This window comes from Pristiophorus japonicus, chromosome 20, assembly GCF_044704955.1.
Source record: "Pristiophorus japonicus isolate sPriJap1 chromosome 20, sPriJap1.hap1, whole genome shotgun sequence".
In the NCBI taxonomy this organism is placed as follows: domain Eukaryota; kingdom Metazoa; phylum Chordata; class Chondrichthyes; family Pristiophoridae; genus Pristiophorus; species Pristiophorus japonicus.
The window spans coordinates 58876904-58897904 of NC_091996.1; the positions used below are offsets into that span (position 1 = coordinate 58876904).

The 21001-nt window shown below is 43.1% G+C and overlaps 1 protein-coding gene across 1 annotated transcript in view; it reads right to left on the bottom strand.

Annotated features, from left to right (window-relative positions):
- Nucleotides 1-6671: 6671 nt before the first annotated feature.
- LOC139232937 (chloride intracellular channel protein 5-like) overlaps nt 6672-21001 on the bottom strand; it is a 36587-nt gene continuing 22257 nt past the window's right edge. Inside the window, exons 4-6 of the mRNA XM_070863429.1 lie at nt 15222-15328; nt 14786-14949; nt 6672-7269 (exon numbers count right to left, since the gene is read on the bottom strand). Coding sequence (XP_070719530.1) covers nt 7108-7269; nt 14786-14949; nt 15222-15328 — 433 coding nt within the window. The 3' untranslated portion in view covers nt 6672-7107. The remainder of the gene's footprint in view (nt 7270-14785; nt 14950-15221; nt 15329-21001) is intronic.

Sequence of the window (21001 nt, forward strand, 5' to 3'; positions counted from 1 at the left end):
GTTCTAGTCTCCCCTATCATTGGAGTGTAGTCGCTGTTGTAATGTGGAATAAGGAAGAATTTGCATATATAACATAAGAAACAGGAGCAGGAGTAGACCCATCGAGCCTGATCCACCATTCAAAAGATCATGGCTGATCTGATCAGGACTCAGCTCCACTTCCCTGCCCATTCCCCATAATCCTTTAATCCGTTATCGCTCAAAAATCTGTTTATCTCCGCCTTAAATATATTCAATGACCCAGATTCCACAGCTCTCTGGGGCAGAGAATTCCATAGATTTACAATCCTCAGAAAGAAGAAATTTCTCCTCATCTCAGTTTTAAATGGGTGGCCCCTTATTCTAAGACTATGTCCCCTAGTTTTAGTTTCCCCTATGAGTGGAAATATCCTCTCTGCATCCACCTTGTCAAACCCCCTCATTATCTTATATGATTCAATAAAATCACCTCTCATTCTTCTGAACTCCAATATGTACAGGCCCAACCTAATCAACTTTATGTAACACCTTTTACATCCTCAGGATATCTCAAAGTGCTTTGCAGCCAATTGATCTTTTGTGAAGTTTGCTCAATGTTGTTTTGTAGGCAAATGTGGCAGCCAATTGGCAAACAGCAAAATCCCAGAAGGAGATGAACACACAGTTAACCTATTGTTGGTCGAGGTATTATTGTTGCCCAGGACACCAGGAGAACTGTCCTCTCTTATAATCGCGGCACGGGATCTTTTACATCCGGGTCGGCAGAGGATTCATGTTTAACCACGGCATGAGATATATACTTAAAAAGTTATTTTTAGGGAAAACTTAAGAACATACTTGCAGAGAAGATGAACAAGTAAACAGCAGCTGGAGTTGGCACAGCTCCAAGACCCATGCCACAGCACCACCTAGTGGTCAGAGCCTACAATACATCATGACTGGCAACTGCTCACATTCGACATTGGCACAAGCGTTTATATATAAAACTGAAAGTGTTGGCATAGAAGCAACACCAAACAAATCGTGGCAACAGAAGTAAAGTTTGTGAGTAGGAAGCGTGAGAATTTTAACTATATATAGGTGCAAGATGGCAGACCAGCTGTGTTCTTCCATGCTATGTTGACACTGATCAGTTCATATACTGGTGTTTCTTTCCACCTTTGAAAGCATAAGAGGTGGTGAGCGGGATGTCACAGTTGTGTGCATCAATAACATGGAAGCTTTGTATAACAGCTAATAATTCTTTGCATATTAATGTGGCAGCAGGTGTCCCATATATAGAGTGATGGCTGCTGCCCGGAATCTAAAATAGAGAGCTTCAGATGGCTTATATATATAATGGTATCACTATGTTAACTAAAGTTCAGTAGCAAATCCAGCAGCCTTAGTGTCATCTAGAGAGAAAGGGCTTCAGCTAACTCCAAACCTGTCTTGCACATAATACATTGGCAAATGATGAACGAACAGAAAGAAATTCGAGAGACAAAAGTGGAATTCATTCAGGGCTTTTTATTGATGATATAATTATTTACAAGTAAACAATTCAACTACACCAGTAATCATTACGCAAACAGTTAATCTATTAAACACAGTGCAAGGCATATTGAATATAAGACACTCAAGATCGGATTGGGACAGGAATATCCAGGGATACAAAGCAATATGAGCATATTGAGAGATTCAAGAGGAGAAGGGAGTATTTTTGTGCACTTGTCACCCTGTTTAGTTTTTAAACCATCTGCCCCCTTCCTCCAAATTCCGTCTCTCCTCTCCGGAGGGCCTTGTTTCAAGCTAGTACCAACCGCCCTCCACAACTTCACCTAAGTGACCATCCTTTATATCTTTTATTTATTCTTGGGATATGGATGTCGCTAGCAAGGCCAGCATTTATTGCTGATCCCTAGTTGCCCTTGAGAAGATGGTGATGAGTCACCTACTTGAACCGCTCCAGTCCGTGTGGTGAAGGTACTCCCGTAGTGCTGTTAGGCAGGGAGTTCCAGGATTTTGACCCAGCAATGCTGAAGGAATGGTGATATATGTCCAAATCAGGATGGTGTGTGACTGGGAGAAGAATTTGGAGGGTGATGGAGTTCCCATGCACCTGCTGCCCTTGTTCCTGTCCTACTAGGTGGAGGAGATTGTGTGTTTGAGAGGTGCTGTCAAAGAGCCTAGGAATCGGTTCTGATCAGCAGTAAATCTGATCTTACCCTCATCTGACACCCAGGCACGTTGGAGCAGGAATCAATGGATGGCAATAGTGCGGAACCCCAGTGATGTTTTGATCTTCCCCAGAACTAGGACACAGAGACCAGTTGGAACACTCTCAACACTGCCCTGGCTGAGATCAGCTAACATGAGACAAACCAGGGATTGTACCTGGGACTTTTGTGGTCGTTATGGGCTGAGGTCCATACTAGATTAGCAAGTGATTTACAACTAGGCCACAGAGAACCAATGCAACTGCTCAATAAACATTGAAGGGAATTCTCCACAGAGTGGGGTTTGCTCAGATCCCCCAACTTTACAAATAAAGCTGCAGAACACAACATTTTACATTGAGCAATGGAACTCAAGTCAATGGCAAAGATAGCTTATTCTTGGTAAAAGCAGCAACGATAAACAAGGTTCATTACCCTCAGAGACGAGGGATGTAAAACACTAAGTATGCTTAGAGGTATAATCTCCTTGGGTAGTGAATTCCAACACAAAATGGCAGTCAGACTTCTTTTAACAGTAACTTTTCTGTAAATGCATGTCTCATAATCAGATCAATACTGCAGCCTGTTAATTTGCAATGTTAAGTTCCTGCAGCATTGAAAGGCTAGTGTGCAAGCCTCCAAGTACAGATCCCTATTACCTAGAAAGATTTCACAGAGTAGGGGATCAATTTTCGCCACCGGTGGCCCCGTTTCTTTGGTGTCCGCTGATTTTTTTTGAGCAACCTTGGTTTTGGAACTTTCCTCAAAGTTTGTACACTGGCGGTGACTGTCAGCGCCGGAATGTTTGTACACCAGATTTTTTTGGCACAGGTCTGGGTGAAAACTGATTTCTGCGCCGTTTTTGACCATTTAAGCGATTTTCCCCAACACCAATTTAAAAAAAAAATTTTTTATAAAAGAGTGGCCTCAAGTACCGATCAGAAAACCCAACGTTACGTTAATGAAATCGACGCTTAGGTCTGTATCGGAGCTGTTTCTTTGCAGTTTAGTCTTGTTCATAAAGATAGTTTATAATGATCATGTTAAAGTACATTCCGTTTTCATCTCTTTACATTAGATGACTTGTTTTGGTGTTGGCCCTCTCCCTCCCGGTCCCGCAGAAAATCCCGGGCAATCCCGCCCCCCACTCCCCTGCCACTGCAAGCCCTGGCCATGGAACTTCAATTCACAGGGGGAGCTTTAGCCCTCTGTGTGTCTCGCTACCCTGGCAACCTCCCTCAGTGTGTCTCTCGTTACCCTGGCAACCTCCCTCAGTGTGTCTCTCGTTACCCTGGCAACCTCCCTCAGTGTGTCTCTCATTACCCTGCCAACCTCCCTCAGTGTGTGTCTCGTTACCCTGGCAACCTCCCTCAGTGTGTTTCTCGTTACCCTGCCAACCTTCCTCAGTGTGTGTCTCGCTACCCTGGCAACCTCCCTCAGTGTGTCTCTCGTTATCCTGGCAACCTCCCTCAGTGTGTCTCTCATTACCCTGCCAACCTCCCTCAGTGTGTGTCTCGTTACCCTGGCAACCTCCCTCAGTGTGTCTCTCGTTACCCTGCCAACCTCCCTCAGTGTGTGTCTCGTTACCCTGGCAACCTCCCTCAGTGTGTCTCTCGTTACCCTGCCAACCTCCATCAGTGTGTGTCTCGTTACCCTGGCAACCTCCCTCAGTGTGTCTCTCGTTACCCTGCCAACCTCGCTCAGTGTGTGTCTCGTTACCCTGGCAACCTCCCTCAGTGTGTCTCTCGTTACCCTGCCAACCTCCCTCAGTGTGTCTCTCGTTACCTTGCCAACCTCCCTCAGTGTGTCTCTCGTTACCCTGCCAACCTCCCTCAGTGTGTCTCTCGTTACCCTGCCAACTTCAGTTTTTGGCGCAGACTTGAAGCTCCATGCCCAGATTTAACTTCGGGTACTGCAATGCAAAATTAAATTTTACTTTGCCTAAAGTTCCAACTTTTTTTTTTCGGCACAATAAAAATCGGCCGTTAATCCTCCTGGGCGCCAAAAATCGGCAAAGAGGAAAATTGAGCCCTGGATCTTTCACACAGACACAACTAGACTAGGGTTGCCTACCCTCCAGGATTGGAGTAAAGTCGCTTGGGTATTAAAAACATGAGAATCTTTCATATTTTTTTTATTAATAATAGAAATATTGGAAATGGGGAAAATGCTTTTAGACGGTCTAGGGCTGCTCGAGGCGGGGGCAGGAGGTGGGTGGGGGGGGGGGGGGCGGGGGGAGAAGGTTATGTGATGAAACCTCCAGGAATACGTCCAGGGTTGGAAACCCTAAACTGGACTGAACTGCAAGAATCCAGTAATCGCTGTCAGTAAAACCCAGACCATCTGACCAAAAGAGACACGGCCAGACCATGTTAGTAAAGTGCTGAAATTAAATTTTGGAAGGGAAGTCAACCCACCACAGTTTGAGAGCAGCACTGGCAGAAGCATTTCACAGAAATGAACATTAAACCAAATACGGCCATTACTGCAAAGCTTCGCAATGCAGCGTTTACTGTGATAACTAACGGGAAGTGTTGCCATGAAGCTTTCGGAATCTGTGTCTACCCAAATAGCCTCCCACCCACAGCGTTGGGAGGGCAGCTGTAGGTGCTACAGAGACAGGAAGCGAGGGCACGACAAAGCACTGACATTGCTCACTGTATCACATGACAGGAACTACCAATCGTTCCTTGCAAAACGATACTGAAGGGCTACATGTTGTATTGACTGTGAAGTGCTTTGGGCCATCCCGAGGTCGCGAAAGATGCTATATAAATGCAAGTCTTTCTTTCTTTTATCAGTAGATCACCTCCTTATTGCAAGCTTGGCGTCAACAGAATAATTCTGATTAGGGACTTAAGTCATCAAGGTTGCAGTTTTTACACTGGCTGTAAAGGGAGCTTCTGCAGGATTGAGGAGATGATGCTCATCATCAGATCTAATAACACAATGGTCCAGAAATTCCGCTTTCTCCTTCCCGCGGGCGTTCGACTAGATTTTAGAGAAAAAATACGCACCTACCTGAAGCTGATGCCCCCGCTCGACTTTCCGATGCACAGGCCTCCTCTTGCTGCGCATCGCAGCGCATGCACGTCGGGACGTGCGCAGGCCTGGAGCTGGAGTCACATGGCCCTGGGCAGCCAACCAAGTATAGTATATTCTCATTCATAGTCATAGGAGTTTCATAAGTTCGAAACTCCTATTACTATGAATGAGAACACCCCCGCAAACACCCAAAACAAGAATAAAAAATAGAAAATGTACACTACATATTTAAGATTCATTTAAATTAAAGTTATTAATGTCTTATAAAACAAAATATTTTCCAGATTTTTAAAAACGTTTTTTAATTATGCCTTAAAATAAACTTACCGTTGTGGGGAGGGTTTTTAACAATAAAATACGTTTTCATAACTTTATTTTTATATGTTTTTGTGTGTTTTAAAAAACTTGCACCTGTAAAAGTAAGCTATGTGCCTGCTTTTTCAGGCGCAAGATTTTTGAGGACATTTGTATGTGTAAATATCGCAAATTTGCACGTACAAATGTCCTCGCTCCCGATATGCGCGAGATCCGTCAAGCCAGAAACTTGACAGATCGGAAAAGCCGAATTTCAGGCTCAGTATTATGACATCCTTCATCTGAGTTAATCATCGAGAATACACATGGCTCTCCCAAAATTAACAAAACTCAACAGAAGAGGGAATTAAACAGCATACAAATCATAATCTGGAACAAAAGAAGCTTATCAGAAAGTTAATTTAACTATACAAGTAATTAAGTGTAATTGTGCTACACTATAATGTTCTGAATGGTAATTTATATTGTAACTTAATGTGTTTAACAGACACACTCACAAAATGACTGAAATCTGATGTGAGAAGGGCAATTATTTATACAGATTTAAAGAATGATCCGTTCTTTAGCAAATCACACTTTGTCTCCCGGTTCACATCACCAATGTAAGGCTTAGTTCCCTTTGGGTAGAGCTGCATTAGGTGTGAGCGATTGATTCCTGGCCGCTTTCTCTGTATCATTCCTACCCAACGAGTGCAATTGGGAATTCACCAAGGAATGCAGAGGTTAAAAACTGCTTTAACTTGAGGTCACAGAGCACAACTTTTATAACTTAGCTTTCTCTCTCATCTTAGTTTGGCCAATTTGCTCTGATTTTCTCTCATTCTCATCAACCTGCTGCTCTGCATTTGGACTTCTAGTATTTTAAAGCAATAAAACGTAGATGATTTTTTCCGCAATACCTTGGCAGCTATCTTAAGAGGCACCTCCACTTTTCTGGAGAACGCATCTGCACAAAAAGGCAATCTCCCCATCCCTGTTGCCACAGGCCTCCAATTTTCCCATCAGATTTTTTTTTAAAAAGAAAAACATCCTCAAAAATAATTTTTCATGGCTTCAAATTAAACGTGCATTTTGTTAGGAGGTACGAGGTTGGTGTTGATTGAGTTAGAGAGAATTCAGTCACATTTTGTGAGCTTGCCCTTCTACAGGCCTAATTTCAGATCAATTGAAGCTTCATCTTAAAAGCGCACCAAGGATCTAAAGATCAATTCACCATAAATTCCCTAAAATCATGACTAGGTGGAGTTGGTTTTGAGGGGAATTATACTTCACAATGTAAATGCTGCCTTTGTCCTACTATTCCCCTCATTCATTGCATCACATCACGAGAGAGCTATAGGAACTGGGTCATAGTAGCAGATTTTTCACCTATATTTTAGGGTATGCGGTTTCTCAATGAGCCACAGTGCCCCTTTAAGAACGGAAGCTTCGAATAAGCATGATATCCAGCACTAAAGGTCTGTATGTGAAGCACTGTATGTGAGAATGCTGCGTTGCGTTAAAGCTTGCTGGTTTTAATCTCCAGCATAGACAGACCCATGACAGGAGATAATCTCCTAGTGCTCCAAATCTATCTTAATGTCGTAGCAACATTTCTATATGCCAGTATGATCTCCTCCTCATTGGGGCAGGTATTCATGAACTCTTCGTGTTTCTCTGCATTTTTTAGGTATGTACTCAGGCCTGTAAGTTGTTGCGTGATTGTAAAGTTCCGATAATGTTTGCACACAACCTGTTAAGAAATCAGATAATTGTCATTGTCAGCCAGACTGTAATATACCATATGAACACTAGTGTTAGCCCCTGGACTAGGTTATCGCCATGACCTCCAACCTTCCATTCCAGGTCGGGTCGTCACTCTCCCCCAATTTTGCAATCATTGTCTGACCACAGGAGAGATGGAGAGACTCATAGATGGAATTACATAGAATCTACAGCAGAGAAACAGCCCAACTGGTCCATGCCAGTGTTTATGCACCACACGCGCCTCCTCCCACTCCTCTTCATCTACTCCTCAACTCAGAAACTAGTCCAAGTTCCTCATATTTTTAGCCATTTTCTTTTAAACCAAGCCATGTGGACACAGGAACAAAGGGTAAGTGAGGGATCTTAATGTCATCATATCAGACCTCCCTTAGAGTGCATAGAATAAGGCCCAATGCCAACACTGCACTCAGATGACTTGTATATAAACTGAGAGCCAGACAGTACACAATGCAACACATGTCCAAAGAGATCTCTCTAAACATCACATGCAAATAGTGATGGTTGTGCAGATTCACTGGACTGAGTCTGTTTCTCTCTTTCCCAAATGCATTCTCTCCCACCGAGGAGAAGGCAAGTAAAGAACTTGGTCAACAGCAAATGTAAGGTGTCAGTTGTGGCTCAGTAGTAAGCTCTCAATGGTTCTTCAAGGTGCAGTGGCGCCAATCTCAGGAACCACTTTCATTGTCTTTTAGTCATTTGCTTTCCAGGAATACTCCGACGAGGGAATGAGAAAGAAGGCAGTTGTAGGTTCCTTGAAGCCTTTGGGAAGCCCGTGCTAACCAGTGTCGCACCAGAAATAAGCAAAAGAAAGACTTGCATTTATATAGTGCCCTTGACAACCTTCGGACATCCTAAAGCGCTTTACAGTTAATGAAGTACTTTTGAAGTGCAATCACTGTGTAATGTAAGAAACGTGGCAGCCAATCTGCGCACAGCAAGCTCCCACTGAGAAAAGGACATGATAATCTGTATTTTTAGTGGTGTTGGTTGAGGGATAAATATTGGCCAGGACACCGGGGAGAAGTCCCCTGCTCTTTTTTGGAATAGTCCCATGGGATCTTTTACATCCACCTGAGCAGTTAGAAGGAGACTGTTCATCAGCAATGACCCACTGACATTTATCATTGATAAACCACCTCAGTTACTCTTCCCTAACAAGCGGATCAAGAATGTCAAGTGTGAAACTTGAGTTAGGACATGCCCAAAGGGCAGAATGCATCAGTCTTACGGGCAGTCCAGAGTGATTCTAAGCAAATTCAGGGCTGTTCCCTTCTTGGTGGGTTCAAAGGAGCTGGGTGGGCATGGGGAGGAATTTGTTATGGTGGCCAATATATTTCCTGAAACAGTTTTGATACAGTCACTGTCTCTCCCCCTTCCGTCTCCTCCCCTCCCACCTGGCACGGTTAAAGGATAGAAGAACAGTAGGGTCAAAGAGATACAGGTGGGTGGGAGCAGATTGAGCAACTACTCCTTCTTAACAAATTTTACTTGAACCAGCCAGTTTGCAGAGAAAAAAACAACCAAACAAAAATCAATTTTGAAAATAAATTGAGGGAACACAAGGGAAGGCATTTGTAATATATAGCTCCATCTAGTGGACTACTCTGGCAATGTAGTCATTGCTGTAAATACATCATCATCATAGGCAGTCCCTCGTATCGAGGATGACTTGCTTCCACGCCAAAAGGTTCACAGAAGTTTCAATGAAGGACCTGATATTCCAGGTCCCGAGCTACATGTTAAAGGGTGGAAGATGCCTGTGCGTGGATTTTTTTAACGTTTGATGGCCGTTACACCCCAGCCACCACACGGGCTTGGTAGAGCTAGGTCTTGGTTCAGTGGCAAGGGATAACCGAGACGACTGGAGACCAGCTCTGCTGCACCGATCTAGTGCGCACACATATCGCAGTGTGGGCTGGCCCATGCTGCCCCTAGGCCCTTGATTCTTCTGGATAAATATAATAAAGGCATCAGGTGAAAGTTCCTCAGTAGAGCCATCTTGAAGTCTGTGTGTTTATGATGTCGTAAGCAGGATACCACATGGGGCAACGTAGGATCGAATTTTCTGGATAATCTAGCTGAAATTTTTGTTGGTGGATGATTCCAGCCAAACAACAGAGAAACTAGAGAGGTCCTTTGTGTTGCAGAACAGCTAAGAGTCCACGGTAAATTACAAGCATACCTGGCTGAACTGCCAGAGTCGAGATGGCTGTGCCTATAGGAATAATAGGGCACTTGGGTGCATTTCAACGCAACCAAGAGACTTTCAGAGCATATGTGGAGCAGCTAGAAATGTTTTTCACTGAAAATAATATAATTGAAGTCCCCGATGATGAAAACAGTAATCGTGTGGTTTTAGAAAGAAAACGGGCTGCTTTCCTGATTGAAGCAGGCCCCGAGGTGTATGAAACCCTGAAAAATGTGCTTGTTCCTGTCAAGCCAAAGGACACATCACTGACGGAGAACAGCACTACAGTCCTGAGACCCTGGAAATTGCAGAAAGTTATCGTTTTGGAATACGAGATCAGTTAATTGATGAAATTATCAGGGAGTACATTGTAGCTTTAAAAAAGCTATCCATTCACTGTCGTTTCGGAAACTTTCAGGACCGAGCATTGCGTGATCGTTTTGTTTGTGGGATGAAAAATGAAGTGATCAGAAGAAAGTTGTTGACATCTCCTAACTTGATTTTTGATTTAGCTTGTCAGACAGCTATGTCAATGGATATGGCCGACCAATATTCCCGAGAATTTCGTACCATTTCCAGTCATCAGACAACCAAGGTGAATCGCATGCAGGTTAAAAGTAAAAGGCAGTTGGGCCCCAAGGCCTCTGCAACGGGCCAAGGTAACAGGATGTTGAAGTCATGCTATCGGTGACTGGGACAACACATTGCTCAAAATTGTCCACATATGAAGGCACAGTGTTTCTTTTGCAGAGAAAACTGGGCATCTTGCGAAGGCATGCCGACTGAAGAATAAACCAACTTTCAAGGCTATAAGTAGAACTCCCCAGAGAGCACATAACATGGAAGAAAAGCAAGAAGACAAAGAGATACACATCATCAGGAGCACGGGGTTATCTAACAGTGATTTGACAAGTACCGTCATCCAAGTAGACATTGCAGGAACCACCATACCCATGGTGCACTTGTGCATCCATGAGTGTAGTACAGGAATCGCTATATCTCGACAAATTGCGTGATTTCCCATTAGAGAAATCCAAGGTAGAGTTGCGAGGCTACTCAGGAGAGAAAATTCCTCTAGTAGGTTGTATCACCGTACCGGTGAAATACAAGGATCAATTTCAGAGTTTACCTTTCTTAGTAATGGCAGGAGACAAGCCTGCCTTTTTAGAAAGAAATTGGTTGGGATCACTGAAGCTGGATTGGAATGAGATTTTTTGTGTTGAAACGAGACTTGCATTGAAGGATGATGTCATCTAGAAGTATCTGAAGGTGTTCTGTGAAACATGCAGTCCGATCCAATGCTTCAACGCGAGTGTTAGGGTACAGAGGGACGCTAGACCAGTTTACTACCATATGTACTCAAGGAGAGAGTTGAGCAAGAACTCAAAAGACTAGAGACTGAGAACATTAGCTCTAAGATAGATCTATGTAATTGGGCTACACCCATTGTTGTTGTACCCAAGTCAGATGGTAAGGTAAGGTTGTGTGGTGATCATAAAGTTACCGTAAACCAGGTTCTAAAGGGTAATCTTCCCAATACATTGGCAAATGTAGAAGATTTGTTCACAACACTGACAGGTGGTCAGATCTTCCCAAAGTTGGATCTTACAAATGCCTACTTACAACTCGAGTTAGATGAGGAATCCAAGTCATGCTTGAATATAAATACTCATCTCGGCCTATATCAATTTAATAGGCTACCATTTCGAATGTCTTCCACCCCCGCCATATTCCAAGGGGTAATTAACTAGATTCTGCAAGGTATTGAAGGGGTAGTGTGTTATTTAGATGACATATTCATTTCAGCACAAAACAGGCAAATCCATAATAACGTATTGAATGAAATGCTCAAATGGCTAGAGAAGCACAGAGTACAAGTGACTGCTCACAAGTGTGAGTTATTTCAAAACTCCGTGGAGTACTTTGAGCACAGAGTAGACAAAGATGGTTTACATCCAACCAAGGGAAAGCTGGATGCAATTAGAAATGCATCCACTCCCAAGAATGTCACTGAACTTCGATCATTTTTGGGTCTTTTGAACTATTATGTGAAGTTCCTACCAAATTTGGCTCCAGTGTTACATCCACTGAATGAGCTGTTGAAAAAACAGGTCCATTGGAAGTGGTCAGAAGAATGAGACGCAGCGTTCAAGGAATGTAAAAGCCAATTGGTAGAGAGCACCATGTTAGTTCACTATGACATATCTAAGGAGACCAAGCTAGCATGTGATGCCTCTCCATATGAAGTTGGGGCATTGATCTCTCATGTACTACATAGTGGGGAGGAGAGACCAATTGCTTTTGTTTCACACACTCTCAGTGCCAATGAGCATAATTATGCGCAGATCAAAAGGAAAGTTTTGGCTTTAATTTTTGGGGTCAAGAATTTCATTTGTAAGTTTACTATTGATATGGACCATAAGCCTGTGACAGCAATTCAAAGTCCCCAGTTCCAACCTTAGCTGCAGCCCGAATGCAGAGATGGGCTTTGATTTTGTCATCATATACATATGACATTGAGTACAGACGGTCAACTAATCACAGTAATGCTAATGATGTGTCTAGGTTACCTTCCCCATCACAAGTTATACCCAATAGTGAAGAAGTGTTCTATTTTTCATACATTGATAAACTGCCAGTCACAGCTGAAGAGATTGGTAGAGCAACCAAACGTAACCCAGTTATGTCAAAGGTGTATGATTACATTGCAAATGGATGGCCAAATCAGATATCAGAGAAAGATAGTCATCATTCTTCATTCGTAGGAATGAATTATCAATGGATAAAGATTGTATCATGTGGGATGCAAGAGTAATTATTCGAAATAAATTCAGGTCCAAATTATTAGGAGATCTTCATGACCAGCACCTGGGAATGTGCTTGACCAAGAGTTTTACACGCAGTTATTTATGGTGGCCATGTCTAGATAAAGATATAGAGTGAATTGTTAGTCAATGTACAACATGTCAATCCGTAAGCCAGAAACCACCATCAGTACCATTACAGCCATGGAAATGGCCTCCCAGGGTGTGGCAAAGGTTATATATAGATTTTGCTGAGCTAGAAGGACAGCAATTGTTCATTGATAGCCATTCGAAGTGGGTGGAGGTGTTTCCGATGCGGAAAAAGAACAAGTAAAACACTAGACAATTTGCGAAGATTATTTTCTTCATATGGCTTCCCAGAAGAAATTGTATCTGATAATGGACTACAATTTAGTTCGAAAGAATTTGCACAGTTCACGAGCAGAAACAGTGTGAAACATACCATTGTACCATCATGCTTCAAATGAGTGCACGGTACAAATTGTAAAACGTGCTCTCATCAAACAAATGTTGAATCCAAATCCAAATAAATGGCAGTTGCCGTTGAACCACAAATTGGCAAATTTTCTAATTACTTATTGTAATACCCCTCATGCAACTATTTGTAGAACACCAGCAGAGTTGTTTCTCAAATGACAACCACGAACCAGGTTCTCGTTGTTAAAACCAAACTTGGCACAATCAGTAGAAGAGAAACAATTAAGGCAGAAAGAGAATCATGATAGAGGTGGAGTAAGAGAGAGAAGTGTAAAATTGAATCAGAAGGTTAAAGTGAAGAACCATCACCATAAATGGTTAAAGTGGTTACCAGGAAGAATAGTGAAGATATGTGGTCCTCGCACATATTTGGTCAAGATGTTTGATCATGAACAGGTTAGGTTTGTTCACATTGATCATATTTTACCTACTGATGCGGAAGGAGTTGAAAGTTGGAATGATTTGATTACTTCTGACTCATCAGATAGCCTTATTACAAGTACAGTACCAGTAGCATATCCTACATCAAATGTACTAGAAATAATTCCAAGAGAAAGTCAGAATTTAAGTCTGAGTCCAAGTCAGGCAGCCAAACAGTTTGAAGTTGTAGAGAGTTTAAATGTAGATCAAGAGTATCCCTTGGAGGAAAACTTTCCACAGGATCAGCCTAGAATGAGGCAAAGTTTGACACCATGTTTTGGAAGTTCTGTTCGAGAGCAAAGGTATCCTCTTTGAAATAGAAAACCAGCGGTTAGTTTGATTTGTAAATATGGCAAAATAAGTCCATATTTTTTGTTATGTATAACCATGCAAGTTATGTATGATGATTGTTTGTTATAATTATTTCTTCATTAAGGAGGGAGAAGTGTAATATATAGCTCTATCCAGCGGACTACTGCTCCACCTAATGGACAACTGTGGTAATGCAGCCTTTGCTGTAAATACAATAAAGGCATCAGGTGACAGGTCCTCAGTAGAGCCATTTTGTAGTCTGTGTGTTTGTGATGTTGTAAGGAAGCTAATACCTCAAGCACTTCTATGGTACAATTAGCATCACTCTTCACAATGAAGCCGAACCATTACTTTCAGAACAATGTTCCCTCTTATTTTTATTTTTGAGTGCATCTCCCCTTCAAACTTCGCGAATGCGTGTTTTTTCCATTGAGAAACTAGCAAGCGACCTGCGCGGGAGCGTAAGACAGATGTGCGGCTGCAGGGCTAAACGGGAACATTATTTCAGAAGCAGTGGACCGTACATCATAGCAAAACCATGACTTTGTCGTTCACAAACCGTACAACTGGATCATCCATTGTCAAAATAGTGGTGAGAAAAATGACGGAAAACAGGCCTCTGCTGCAGGAGCTTGGTAATAAATATATAGGAACAGGAGTGGGCCATTCAGCCCCTCGAGAATGTTCCACCATTCAATTAGATCACAGCTGATCTGTATCTTTACCCCATCTAACCGCCTTGGTTCCATATCCCTTAATAACCTTGCAGAACAAACATCTATCATCTCGGTTTTGACATTTTCAATCAACTCTAGACCCAACCCCCAGCTTCAACGGATCTTTAGGGCAAAGAGTTCCATATTTCCACTACCCTTTGTGCTACCTGACATAACCGATTCCCGCCCCCCCCCCCCAACCACCCTCCTCCCCCTGAATGGCCCGGCTCTAATTTTAAGGTTATGCCCTCTTGTTCTAAACTCCCTCACCAGAGGAAGTAATTTCTCTCTATCTACCCTATCAAATCCATTAATCATTTTAAATACCTCGATTATATCACCCCTTAATCCTCTATAATCGAGGGAATATAAGTCTAGTATGTGCAACCTGTCCTCGAACAATAAAACAGGTGCTGTTAATGTTAATCACAGTGGTCTCTTAGCCCAGAATGCCTCATCCCCCGAGCTCAAGGAAGAGGTTGGACGATAAGCACCTCTCCTGTGGAAATAGTGATAAGGATAAAGTTTTAAAATCACACTGACCTGCACAACGTGGAGTTTGGGTAGGAGGTTGCAGTCAGCCAATGTCAGCTCATTTCCATCCAGGAATAACCTCTTTGAGGGGTGGGTTCCATCCTCGTGGGGCAGTGGTGTGTTCAGATATTGTTCCAGGTCCAATAGTGCTTTCAGGAACAGCCTCTGCAAATCTAAACATAGAGAGCTATTCGCACAATGGAAGAACACGCCACCAGTCACACCAGCCCTGGTCAACAGCAAGAGTTGCTGAATGAGCACATTGTCCAAACGTTGCTTGCCCCAAAGGCAACAGGGTAGATTTTTCCCCATCTGGGCATCAATGACGCCTTCAGCATTCTCCGGAAAGAAGCCAAATATATGGACACCAATTCAAAGAAGTGGGCCTTAATTGTGCATCCCCATTACAACATCAACGCTTCCAGTGAGCAGATGGTGAACTTACTCTCATTTTTTTGAGGAATTGAATTCTTAATGTAAGCTGAGAATTTCTGGAAGACATTAGCACCTGCAGTCCTGGATTCCTTGTATCTGACATCCAGTTTAGGGTACCTTGGAGAAAGAACAAAGCAGAGCTTAACTCTTTATGGCCAATAATGCCTAATATATAAAAAGGCTAATACAATATAAAAAGGCTATATGTCTCAGTGTTTCTGCATGATACAAATCGATTGGGGTGAGTGAATGTATCTTTATGAAAAGACATTTTTATGCCTTGGTTTGTTCCTTTCACTAAGATGTCCTTTGTTGGGCACATGTAACCCAACTGAGTGGGAGTGTGTGTGACCTGCTAGCATGTACAATGAAGTACACAATAAAAGCCTAGAAATATCAAAAGCTGGTGTACTATCCCGGGGCAGTCCAATCCTGCTATCTTTTCCCCAGTCTAGTTTATATGCAACTCTCAATTGCCCTCTGAAGTGGCCTAGTAAGCCTCTCAGCTGTATCAAATTTCTACTGGATATTTTAAGGCGGCGTCCCACCATGATCTTCTCAGGGCAACTAGAGATGGGCAGTAAATGCTCACGTCCCAAGAACGAATTAAAATATCTCTGGTTGTAAGAAAGAAAGACGCATTTATGTAGCGCCTTTCAGGACTACCGGACGTCCCAAAGCACTTTACAGCCAACGAAGTACATTTTGAAGTGTAGTCACTCTTGTAATGTAGAAAACACGGCAGCCAATTTGCGCACAGCAAGATCCCACAAACAGCAACGTGACAATGACCAGATAATCTGTTTTAGTGAGGTTGATTGAGGGATAAATATTGGGCAGGATACCGGGGTTAACTCCCCTGCTCTTCTTCGAAATAGTGCCGTGGGATCATTTACTTCCACGTGAGAGATTAGACGGGGCCTTGGTTTAATGTCTCATCTGAAAGATGACACCTCCGACGGTGTAGCACTCCCTCAGCACTGCACTGGAGTGTCAGCCTAGATTTTTGTGCTCAAGCCTCTGGCATGGGACTTGAACGCACAACCTTCTGATTCAGAAGCAAGTGTACTACCCACTAAGCCACAGCTGACACAAGGATGATTAGGGTCCACTTCTAAAATTTAGATGGGATGGTCTGAAAAATCTACCCCCGGGCACAATTGATTTACACGTCTGGGGGGAGGAGAAGAGGAGGCTCATTCAGTGGCTCCCACTCTCAGTCATTCTTCCTTTCCCAGGGCAGGACCCCATGGAGTGGGAGAGCGGGGGTAACAACCGGAAACACTGCCTGTCCGATTGTTTAATCCCTCACCGCCAACCCATTTTTCAGAGGCGAGTGCTTTCATTAATGGTGCTCACTTCACACATGTGTAGCTCTTTGCTGGAGCAGCAGGAAGGATTCTTATTAAGTGTTTAATCAACTTTGTTGTTAGAGCTTGGCCAGCCCACCTCAATAGTAACTCAAATTAGCCATTAAAGATGCTTAAAGTGCTGATTTCGGGAGAGTGGCACAACCCCGACCTCCCATTGCATTTCTCTTCACTCCGCAAATTGGTTGCTGTGTTTTGCTGCATTGCAACTGTGACTGCAACATAAAAATAAAAATGCAAGACCTTTCTTTCTTTAGTAATCTTTGCTGCCACTGGAATAAGTTGTCATGATTACATTGTAAACTACAGTTCAAAGGAAGACATTTTTTCCCATCAGAGGCAACTTTTAAACTTATAATCTACAATTGGTCCCATGCAGGCAAGATGGGAGCAAAATATTTCAGCCAAGGTTCCCACTGCTGATCACCACCTTGGTAGAAAGCATGGAGCCTTGTTGTGTGCAGAATTTGTTTAGCCACAATGTTTTCTGTAGGTAATAGGCTTAACCAACACTCCCTGGCACAGCTCACACCTGGAGAGGAAATACTGGATTAATGGTGACTGGAGATTAAAAAAAGATAATATGTTCCTTCTTAACCCTTCCCCTAAAAAATGTGGTGCATAATCTTTGACCTTGTGTAACATTAGGAGAGCTCCTCATACAATAGGCACACTCAGAGAGAGTGCCATGTGTGGCAGACACACTCCGAGCTGATATTTCTCAATGTCAATATCTAAGTCAGATATCCAGGCCACAGCATCCGATGTAACAGCGTGGATATCTTGTAGGCTGCCTGCGAATTTTCTCTGAGGGCAGTGCTCAATGATGTGCTCCAGGGTCTGATTCGGAGCTCCACAGTCGCCTGGTGGGGATGTTTTAATCTTCCATCTATGGAGAAGATGGCAGCATCGACTATGGCCGGTTCTGATGCGGTTGATGGTTGTCCACTGTTTGCGAGGAAGGTTTGATCCTTCAGGTTGTACTATGGGGTCCTGTCTAAGGAATCCATTCCGTATGTTGCAGTTCTTGCAAGCATTTCGCCATCGGCATCAAGGCTGAGAGGAGATCGCTGAAGGGTTTCGGCGATGGTCCAAAATGGCCTTCTAGATTTGAGACGGATTGGTGGTAGGTTGTTCAAGTCGGCCTGGATTGGCATGTCTTTGCTGGTGGAGCGGCTGTATACTCTGGAGACTGCATATTCGCAGCATAGGTGTGGTGGTGTGATGTTTGCAAGCACAGGCAGCCAAGATGTTGATGACAATAAAAGCGTACCAGTGATAATTCTCATAGTAGAATTTAGCTGGATATCAACTGACATTGACATGCAGACATGCCAGAGAGCAGCAGAGTACACCAGGGCGAGTGCTGCCGTACGGAGGGTTTGAGTGTCTGCTCCCCAGGTGGATCCAGCGAGTTTCTGGATCAAGTTGACCATAGTCTTTAGTTTTTTCCCAAGGTTCTCGACATGTTGTCTATATGACAGGGTGCAATTGAACGTGACTCCTAAATAAAAGGGGCTTTTTTTGGCATGGTTAATCCCTCATTTGCTGGTTTACTGTGTTGGACTTTTGTGGGTCTGCAAGTTTGTGAAAAGCTGTGTTTTTTCAAGGATCATTGCTTCAGTAGTGACTGATTCTCAAATCAGAAGTCCAACCTCAGTTACTTTCGACCACTTGACATATTTGCACTTCAGTGAAAGCATGAATTTAAACTTTGATTGTGCTTCTCCTCTCCATCTCCGAGGCTCCATGATACACACTTCTGCATCTCACAATGGCTAAAGTTCAGAATCTCCCACTGTGAAAGGTTGACAGGCCAGTTACTTCTAGGCATGAAATTAGCAATTTTGTTGTGTGAGTCCCCTTGGGGAAGAGTGACCATAATATGGTAGAATTCTTTATTAAGATCGAGAGTAACACAGTTAACTCAGACACTACGGTCCTGAACTTAAGGAAAGGTAACTTCGATGGTATGAGACGTGAATTGGCTGGCGAATGATACTTAAAAGGTTGACGGTGGATAGGCAATGGCAAACATTTAAAGATTATATGGATGAACTTCAACAATTGTATATCCCTGTTTGGAGTAAAAATAAAACAGGGAAGGTGGCTCAACCGTGGCTAACAAGGGAAATTAGGGATAGTGTTAAATCCAAGGAAGAGGCATATAAATTGGCCAGAAAAAGCAGCAAACCTGAGGACTGAGAGAAGGGAAATCATGCTTGACAAATCTTCTGGAGTTTTTTGAGAATGTAACTAGTAGAGTGGACAAGGGAGAACCAGTGGATGTGGTGTATTTGGACTTTCAAAAGGCTTTTGACAAGTCCCACACAAGAGATCGGTGTGCAAAATTAAAGCACATGGTATTGGGGATAATGTATTGATGTGGATAGAGAACTGTTGGCAGACAGGAAGCAGAGAGTTGGGATAAACAGGTCCTTTTCAGAATGGCAGGCAGTGACTAGTGGGGTGCCGCAGGGTTCATTGCTGGGACCCTAGCTATTTACAATATACATCAATGATTTAGATGAAGGAATTGAGTGTAATATCTCCAAGTTTGCAGATGACATTAAGCTGGGTGTGAGCTGTGAGGAGGATGCTAAGAGGTTGCAGGGTGACTTGACAGGTTAGGTGAGTGGGCAAATGCATGGCAGATGCAGTATAATGTGGATAAATGTGAGGTTATCCACTTTGGTGGAATAAACAGAAAGGCAGAATATTATCTGAATGGCGACAGATTAGGAAAAGGGGAAGTGCAACGAGACCTGGGTGTCATGTTACATCAGTCATTGAAAGTTGGCATGCAGGTACAGTAAGCAGTGGAGAAGACAAATATCATGTTGGCTTTCATAGCTAGGGGATTTGAGTATAGGATCAGGGAGGTCTTACTGCAGTTGTACAGGGCCTTGGTGAGGCCTCATCTGGAATATTGTGTTCAGCTTTGGTCTCCTAATCTGTGGAAGGACGTTCTTGCTATTGAAGGAGTGCAGCGAAGGTTCACCAGACTGATTCCTGGGATGGCAGGACTGACATATGAGGAGAGACTGGATCGACTGGGCCTTTATTCACTGGAGTTTAGAAGAATGAGAGGGGATCTCATCGAAACATATAAAATTCTGACGGGATTGGACAGGTTAGATGCAGCAAGAATGTTCCCGATACTGGGGAAGTCCAGAACCAGAGGTCACAGTCTATGGATAATGGGTAAGCTATTTAGGACCGAGATGAGGAGAAACTTCTTCACTCAGAGAGTTGTTAACCTGTGGAATTCTCTACCGCAGAAAGTTGTTGTGGCCAGTTCGTTAGATATATTCAAGAGGGAGTTAGATATGGCCCTTACGTCTAAAGGTATCAAGGGGTATGGAGAGAAAGCAGGAAAGGGGTACTGAGGTGAATGATCAGCCATGATCTTATTGAATGGTGGTGCAGGCTCGAAGGGCCGAATGGCCTACTCCTGCACCCATTTTCTATGTTTCTATGAATAAGGCACCTTTCATCCAAACCCAAGGCTGCATGGCCTTGGACTGTATTGGAGCAAGAGATGAGTTTGCTGTCTAGTTTCTCATGCTAGCTTTGTGCAATATTCCATCTCTGGGCAAATGCAGGTTTTTGCATGACACTGAGTTTGTTGATTAAGTGTTTAATTTTTTTGAGTTCAACTGTGAAGGTGCCCAGATATCAGAGGCAAGTGCAACAGCTGCATAACCCCCAAGACAACATAAAAAAGACAGCTGTGGTTTGATTTAGTTGCCTGGTGAGAACTTGCAGTTCACCTGCAGGGTGTTGAACAAGGTTTCATTGATGTCAGCACCTCGAAGTTCAACAAGTGCTCCTGCTGTCATAGAAACAAGAGCTCCTCAAAATATGAAGAACCGTTCAACAATGAAAGCACTTATAGAATCCAACTGCAATGCAGCAGTTTTGCCTCAGGCTCTGCAACATGTTGAAGTACAAGAGGAAACACAATAGAGATCTTTTATAGTAGGTTCTCAAAAGGGAAATAAAGCTCTAGGAGAAGCTGGGATTGTTCTCCTCAAAGCAAAGGAAGTTAAGGAGAGATTTAATTGAGGCATTCAAAATGATATGGGGTTTTGCTAGACTAGATAGGGAAAAACTGGCAGGAGGGTCAGTAAGCAGAGAAATTAATTGGCAAAAAAGCCAGGGAGGATAATTTTTTTTACTCAGCAAGTTATGATGATCTGGAATACAAGCCCTGAAATTGAGGTGGGTGCAGATTCAATAGTAGCTTTCAAAAGGGATGTGGATATACTAGGAAAAAGCAGGGCAGTGGGACTAATCGGATGGCTCTTTGCAAGAACCTGCACAGAAATGATGGACCGAATGGCCTTTGTTATATGACTCAATGGGTTCAAGTTTCGGCCTGAGTTGCTCCTATTTTTTTGGAGCAACTAGTTTAGAA